An 8176-nucleotide genomic window follows, 5' to 3' on the forward strand; every position below is an offset into this window, starting at 1 on the left:
TGCTTTAATCTCCCAGAAAGAGGTCAGGGTGGGCAGAATCTAAATCTGGTCTCTTCATCTGACACATGGGAAAACAGATTTAGAGCCAGGATAGGGCTGAACTGAGTTTATACGGTAAAGCAGGGCAGAGCTGAGTGACAGTGGGATTTATGGTCTCTTGGCCCTCATCTGGCTCACACAGAACCCTACCCGTCCCCGCAGTAGCTCCATCACCTAGAAAGCTTGGGTTTGCGTCAGTCCATGGCCATATTGTTACTGGGTGCCTTTGGGCATGTCCCTTAACTTCTCTGAGCCTTATCTTGTAGAATGGGGTTCCCCCCTACCTCTCACAGTTGGTGTGAGTGTTAAATGGGATCATATGTGTCTGGGGCCCAGGGGCTCCCACCCCGGACATAGTAGGGTCCAGACTCTCATGTAAGTTAAGCCAGCATTGGGCAGAGGCCCTGGCTGCAGAGGTGCCCCTGGCCACACACCTCCCAGAGCTTCCCAGGGCTCTGTCACAGTCACGGGTTTTGTGACAGCAACCTCTGCTTGTCCAGCAATCATGGCATGCTGCTGTCCCAAGGCTTGGGGGTGGTCCCAGGGTCCCTTAGATGCTGGTTCCACTCTGGGAACAGGCCACAGTCCAGAGTGGGTCATTAAGAAAAACAACAATATGGGGTGATTCCTCCTCCCACCCCCACCCCAGGACACTAGGCCAGCAAGAAGGAGTGGGCGGGGTGGTCCTGGGGGGCATAAAGGAACACCTGATATGAGGGTGCTGTGAAAGGCTGACAGGAGTGGGTGAGCAGAGGCCAAAGTGGGACTCAGAACCCAGTCAGGATGGTAGAGGGTCAGGCAGGGGCTCCAAAGCCCCTGGACAGGGACTTCCCTGGCAGTCCAGTGGTTAAGACTCCATGCTTCCACTGCAAGGGGTGCGGGTTTGATCCCTGGTTGGGGAACTAAGATTCCGCATGTCATGGCGTGGCCAAAACAACAGTAGTAGCGACGACAAAACACAAAGCCACTGGGCAGTGGCCCTTGGGTGTGGCTCCCAGGTCACGTGGCTCTCCTGAGCCAAGACTTACAATTTTGTGGGATGGTTCAGGTTCTGACCCCGCTCTGGGCCTCAGTTTCCTCAACTGCAGTGGAGAAGTTGGACCTTTGGATACTCACGATGCCTCTGCCCTCCATCAGGCCAGGGTCTGCTGTGCATGTGTCTGTTCTCCAAGCTTGCACCTGCCCCTTCGCTCCCTCACTCCTCACAGCTGCCCGGACCCAGGAGGGAGCCTCATTCCCATTTCACAGGCAGGAGCCAAGGCCCAGAGAGGCCACTGACTCCCCAAGTCACACAGCTTGTCAGGGAGGGGTGTCAGAGCCAGTGGGGGCTGCGGGCCCCCTCTACTTCCTGGGGCTCAGAGGTGTGACTCAGCAGGCCCACCTCCAGACTGTTCTCACTGCTGTGGCTCGCACACACGTTGGTACACGCAGCACAGACATGAATACACAGATCCTCAGACACCAGCGCACACACGCACGAGCTTGCACACTCAGTTGGGATTGGTGGCTGCTGTTCCTGGGAGCTCTTGCCCTGGCTCCCAGATGCCCTTCCATTCTACAAATACTTTCTGAGGGTGTGGAGAAAAGGGGAGCCGCCTATACTTTTTGTGGGAATATAAATCAGTGCAGCCACTATGGAGAACAGTACGGAGATTACTTAAAAAACTAAAAATAGAGTTACCATATGATGTAGCAATCCCACTCCTGGGCATATATCTGGAGAAAATTTTAATTCAAACAAATATATGCACCCCAATGTTTGTAGTGGTATTATTTACAATAGCCAAGACATGGAAGCAACCTAAATGTCCAACGACAGATGAATGGATAAGGAATGTACAATGTAATGTACAAATGTACAATGGAATATTACTTAGCCATAAAAAGAATGAAATAATGCCATTTGCAGCAACATGGATGGACCTAGAGATTATCACATGAAGTGAAGTAAGTCGGAGAAAGACGAATATTATATGATATCACTTATATGTGGAATCTAAAAATTAGTACAAATGAACTTATTTACAAAACAGAAGCAGACTCACAGACATAGAAAACAAATTTATGGGGACTTCCCTGGTGGTCCAGTGTTTAAGACTCTGTGCTCCCAACGCAGAGGGCCCAGGTTCGATCCCTGGTTGGGGAACTAAATCCTGCATGTATGCCGCAACTAAGAGTTCGCATGCCGCAACTAAGACCCGGCACAGCCTAAATAAATAAATAAATTTAAAACAAAAACTAAAAAAACACACAAATTTATGGTCACCAAAGAGGAAGTGGGGGAGGGATAAATTAGGAGTATGGGATTAACATATACATACTACCATATATAAAATAAAAAACAAGGTCCTATTGTATAGCACAGGTAACTATATTCAATATCTTGTAATAACCTATAACGAAGAATTAATTTGAAAAATTAAAATAATTTTTAAAAGAATATATATAAAACAATACTGTAAATCAGCTATATTTCAATTTAAAAAATTAATTAATTAAAAAAAATATATATATATACCTTCTAAGACGGGGACGCTGGACCCCAGCCAGGGGAAGTGAAACTTTCCAGGACCCCTTAAGGCTGTCCTCCCCGGAGCTGGGGGCCCACCTCCTGGCAGGAAGCATTCTGGTCTCCAGCAACCCCCCAAATAGCCAGGGCTGGTGCTCAGACCCTTCCTTCCCTCCCAAGAGGCCCAGCACCCAGAGAATCAGCAGAATCCCGGCAGCCTCGGGGGGCCTCTCAAAGACTGTGGCTTCTGCCTTAGAAAGCAGGGCCTCGAGGACCCTACCCTGAGCGAAGCAGGGAGCAGGGATCCGGAGGGAGGCAGACACCCCACTGACTCGCTCCACCACCCCTGGCCAGGGGGTCGGCCGAGTCGCTCAACCTCCCAGAGCCCAGGTCCAGCCCCAGGAACAGAGCGAATGATAGCTGCCCTCCGTTTGCGGCCGCCAGGGCCGTTGCCCATGAAGATTCAGTGACCCCCCCCCCCCACCCAGCTACCCTACTGAGGTACCAGCAGGCCTGACAGGTCCCACAGCTCCACCTATGGGGGTGAGCAGGAGAGCAGGAAAGTGCAGGTGAGCCCAGCCCTCACGAGGAGTTGCGTGTGATCTGAGCAGCTGCAAAGAGGGCTGGCCTGGAGGGAGCCCCAGCTGCTGGGCCTGGTTCTGGAGCTGGGCTGACACCTCCCAGGAGGACTCAGCCTGGTCGTGAAGAAAGCCTGGGACCAGATGCCTGGGGGAGGCCCAGCTTCAGGGCCCCAGTGCTGGCACACAGGAGGCACTGGTGACCTGACGGTCACTGCCCAGCAGTGCCTCTCTCCTCAGGGACCACTGGACCGCCCTCGGCTCCTGGGGAAAGGACAGGACTTGGGGCCACGTGCAGGGGACTTAGCCTTCATCCTTCCCCCCTTGTCCCTTGAGAGCAGCAAGAGGAGAGTGGGCTCAGATTGGACACCCCCCAGGTTCCAATTCCAGTTCTGCCTCTAGTGCCCTGGGTACCCTAGGGCATCCTGTCTGAGCCTCAGTTTCCACATCTATAAAATGGATCTGAGGGTCATTTCCAAAACAAAGCAAGTTGAATCATTTGAGTCATACCTGTCCCTGAAAACGATCAAAAACAATGAAATATTTTGAAATTGTTTAAAGCATCAAAAAGCTGTAAAGCTGGGACCCCACAGCTCATAGCCCTTTAGGGTAAAGGGTGACCCAGGAGTGACCCTGGTCCTCTGAGGGCTGCAGGGACAGAAGCATGTTGCTGAAGGGATGGAGGGAGGGGGATATTCCTCACCTGGGTGGCCACCAAGGCACCGTCTTGCACCACTTGTAGTCTGGTGGTGGCCCATGGCTCAGCCAGTGGTGGATTCCAGGCCTGCCCTCCCTTGGCTGGACATCTGGGCAATGAACGGCCTGCACTTGGCAACCCTCCGGGGCTCTCTCTGGGGGAGTGGTCTTCATCTCAGGCTTTAAAGAGTCCCTACAAGCAATTTCCCAAAGCCTTGTGCAGCTCCCCAGCGGGAGCCCCAGCTGGCCCCAGGAGGCGGGGATTTTGAGATTCCCAGAGGAGGGACCAAGGGCAAGAGCAGGGGCGTGGCTGCAGCACCTGGACTCAGTGGACCACGGCAGCAGCAAGCAACAGTGTGAGGTAGAGGCAGGCAGGGAGACCGCAGCACTACTGACCTCTGGGTGGACCTCAGCCCATCACCCACTCCTGCCCCCTGCTCTCCACCAACTCAGCACAGACTCTTCCTGCCCAGGGATCTCCTGGCCCATAAATACCCATCGTCCCAGGAGGTGCACATCCCAGCCCTGGTGGCCCAGGCAGCCGAGACCTGCATTGACAGGTAACTACCCCTTCCTCCCTAAGGCTCCTGCAGCAGCTCAGAGGAGCATGGGGGAGGGGCAGGAAGGAACAGGAGTCGCCTGAAACCCCGACACTCCACAGCCAGCTCCTGTGACACCGTCCACTTCCCCCGCTGTGCCCGGTTTCCCCATCTATAAAATGGGAGCACAGCCCTCTTGCTACAGGGAGTGTGGCTTGCTGAGTCCATCTTCCCAAGTCTGGGCCCCTTTTCTCAACTCGGGAGAAAGAAACTTCCTCTCTCCAAAGGCAGCAGAGAAATGATCTCCTCAGAGAAGGGCAGGGGAGCGCAATGCTTGCCCTCAAGGAAAGGGTGCCAATGGAGGGACTGCAGGCACCAGGAGGGACCAACCTGGGCCACTGGGGGTGCAGGTGGGACACCGCTGAGCTAACATCCAGCCACAGCCAGGGCCGTTGCCCATGAAGATTCAGGGCCCCCCCCCCCCCACCCAGCTACCCTACTGAGGTACCAGCAGGCCTGACAGGTCCCACAGCTCCACCTATGGGGGTGAGCAGGAGAGCAGGAAAGTGCAGGTGAGCCCAGCCCTCACGAGGAGTTGCGTGTGATCTGAGCAGCTGCAAAGAGGGCTGGCCTGGAGGGAGCCCCAGCTGCTGGGCCTGGTTCTGGAGCTGGGCTGACACCTCCCAGGAGGACTCAGCCTGGTCGTGAAGAAAGCCTGGGACCAGATGCCTGGGGGAGGCCCAGCTTCAGGGCCCCAGTGCTGGCACACAGGAGGCACTGGTGACCTGACGGTCACTGCCCAGCAGTGCCTCTCTCCTCAGGGACCACTGGACCGCCCTCGGCTCCTGGGGAAAGGACAGGACTTGGGGCCACGTGCAGGGGACTTAGCCTTCATCCTTCCCCCCTTGTCCCTTGAGAGCAGCAAGAGGAGAGTGGGCTCAGATTGGACACCCCCCAGGTTCCAATTCCAGTTCTGCCTCTAGTGCCCTGGGTACCCTAGGGCATCCTGTCTGAGCCTCAGTTTCCACATCTATAAAATGGATCTGAGGGTCATTTCCAAAACAAAGCAAGTTGAATCATTTGAGTCATACCTGTCCCTGAAAACGATCAAAAACAATGAAATATTTTGAAATTGTTTAAAGCATCAAAAAGCTGTAAAGCTGGGACCCCACAGCTCATAGCCCTTTAGGGTAAAGGGTGACCCAGGAGTGACCCTGGTCCTCTGAGGGCTGCAGGGACAGAAGCATGTTGCTGAAGGGATGGAGGGAGGGGGATATTCCTCACCTGGGTGGCCACCAAGGCACCGTCTTGCACCACTTGTAGTCTGGTGGTGGCCCATGGCTCAGCCAGTGGTGGATTCCAGGCCTGCCCTCCCTTGGCTGGACATCTGGGCAATGAACGGCCTGCACTTGGCAACCCTCCGGGGCTCTCTCTGGGGGAGTGGTCTTCATCTCAGGCTTTAAAGAGTCCCTACAAGCAATTTCCCAAAGCCTTGTGCAGCTCCCCAGCGGGAGCCCCAGCTGGCCCCAGGAGGCGGGGATTTTGAGATTCCCAGAGGAGGGACCAAGGGCAAGAGCAGGGGCGTGGCTGCAGCACCTGGACTCAGTGGACCACGGCAGCAGCAAGCAACAGTGTGAGGTAGAGGCAGGCAGGGAGACCGCAGCACTACTGACCTCTGGGTGGACCTCAGCCCATCACCCACTCCTGCCCCCTGCTCTCCACCAACTCAGCACAGACTCTTCCTGCCCAGGGATCTCCTGGCCCATAAATACCCATCGTCCCAGGAGGTGCACATCCCAGCCCTGGTGGCCCAGGCAGCCGAGACCTGCATTGACAGGTAACTACCCCTTCCTCCCTAAGGCTCCTGCAGCAGCTCAGAGGAGCATGGGGGAGGGGCAGGAAGGAACAGGAGTCGCCTGAAACCCCGACACTCCACAGCCAGCTCCTGTGACACCGTCCACTTCCCCCGCTGTGCCCGGTTTCCCCATCTATAAAATGGGAGCACAGCCCTCTTGCTACAGGGAGTGTGGCTTGCTGAGTCCATCTTCCCAAGTCTGGGCCCCTTTTCTCAACTCGGGAGAAAGAAACTTCCTCTCTCCAAAGGCAGCAGAGAAATGATCTCCTCAGAGAAGGGCAGGGGAGCGCAATGCTTGCCCTCAAGGAAAGGGTGCCAATGGAGGGACTGCAGGCACCAGGAGGGACCAACCTGGGCCACTGGGGGTGCAGGTGGGACACCGCTGAGCTAACATCCAGCCACAGCTTTGGACAAGCAACCGCCCCGCCTGGCTTGGGCTCCTCAGGCCTCAGGGAGCTCACCACCACCAGCCCAGCTCTAAGCACTGGGCGTTGTGCTGGTGCCAGGGTTGCCTAAGCAGGTCCACCCACCAGGTGCGCCACCCCACGCGGTGATGTGCTGGCTGCTGGTGCCCTGAGAGGCCCTGCACCACATGGCAATGACCAGGGCCACTCACGGCAATGAGACAGCTAGCGCCTACCTGGCCCGGCACTGGCTGTGGGTCCCAGGGGAGGTGCAGAGACTCAGCTTCTCCACCATACCTGTGCTACTGGCCAACCCGGTGGCCTCAGCCGCCTGCTGCCGCTACGTGGGCCATGACCTCAGTCATGCCTTCACCGGGTCCTTCCTCAGGTGAGCATCCTGCCCTGCTGCTACAGCTCCCTCTGGGGAGCAGCACAAGGCTTTGGGAAATTTGGCTTGTAGGGACTCTTTAAAGCCTGGGACGAAGACTACTCCCCCAGAGAGAGCCCTGGAGGGCTGCCAAGTGCAGGGCTGCCAAGGGCCCCCACCTGCTAAGCTGGTCCAGTCCCTCCACCTGGCAGGAGGCACCCTGTGATGCCCATTCCTCCCTTTTCAGTGTAGAGAAATTCAGATTGATGTCACCTCCTCCAGGAAGCCCTTCCGGATCCCAGGCTGAGACGGGGCCTCTTCTGGGTTCCCCAGACCCCGGGCTTGCCTCAGATCAGCCCCCCACAGGCTGCGTTTACGCAACCACTGTTTATACCTTCCTTCAGTGGATACTGGCCGAGCCCCACCTCTGAGCCCCATCTCAGGCCAGCTCGGGTGAGAGAACGGGGAATAGGACTGAGGCGCTGTCCTCAGCTTACTAAGGACAGAGAAAGGACTCAGCGACCACAAACCAGGAGGCTAAATGCAGGGCTGGGGGCTACATGAAGCATCTAACTTGGTCAAGGGCAGTCAGGGAAGGCTTCCGGAAGGAGGCGGGATCTCAGCCAAGCCCCAAAGGGTGAGTATAAGTTAACCAGGTGGAGAGGAGAGGAGTTCCAGGCTAGGGCCCAGCAGGTACGAGGCCTGAAGGCAAGACCAGCACAGTGCTTGGAGGTGTGGCCGGCGTGAGAGCTGATGAGGCGGGTGGGCAGGGCCAGGCCGAGGGTTTGGGGCCATGCGAGGGGGCAGGCAACCACATGAGCCGCTGAGCGGCTCTGTCCCTCCTGCAGGGTCTCAGGGGCTTCACTCCTGGCGGCGGCACAAGGCTGCCCTCCCCCGCACCACTCACACACTCTGACCTTCTGATCGCTGACGGAGACCGTCAGGGGCTGACACTACATCTTTGCCCCTGAAATGCCAGGGCCAACGCAGATGACCCACACGAGGTGTCAAGGGCCAGAGACCTGAACCAGCTGCTGGGGCCCAAGGCCTCGGCCGGCCTTCTACTTATCCCAGACCTTCACAACACCACGGCCTCACCTGGAAGGCACCTACAACGTTTATGCCATGCACCTGTGCCACCACCCATCTTCCTTGTGGATGCTGAATAATACTCTTTTTTTTTTTTTTT

General features: G+C 56.4%; 1 protein-coding gene and 1 non-coding gene across 2 annotated transcripts in view; both read left to right on the top strand.

The window, feature by feature from the left end:
- Positions 1–2112: 2112 nt before the first annotated feature.
- On the top strand, positions 2113–2185 carry TRNAG-CCC (transfer RNA glycine (anticodon CCC)). The gene has a single exon. It is a non-coding gene; the product is annotated as a tRNA-Gly (tRNA).
- A 4584-nt stretch (positions 2186–6769) lies between these two features.
- Positions 6770–8176, top strand: part of ACY3 (aminoacylase 3) — a 2330-nt gene continuing 923 nt past the window's right edge. The window contains 2 exon segments of the mRNA XM_007450452.1: positions 6770–7005; positions 7958–8092. Coding sequence (XP_007450514.1) covers positions 6770–7005; positions 7958–8092 — 371 coding nt within the window.

Source organism: Lipotes vexillifer, unplaced genomic scaffold (assembly GCF_000442215.2).
Source record: "Lipotes vexillifer unplaced genomic scaffold, Lipotes_vexillifer_v1.1 scaffold1477, whole genome shotgun sequence".
NCBI classification, from domain to species: domain Eukaryota; kingdom Metazoa; phylum Chordata; class Mammalia; order Artiodactyla; family Lipotidae; genus Lipotes; species Lipotes vexillifer.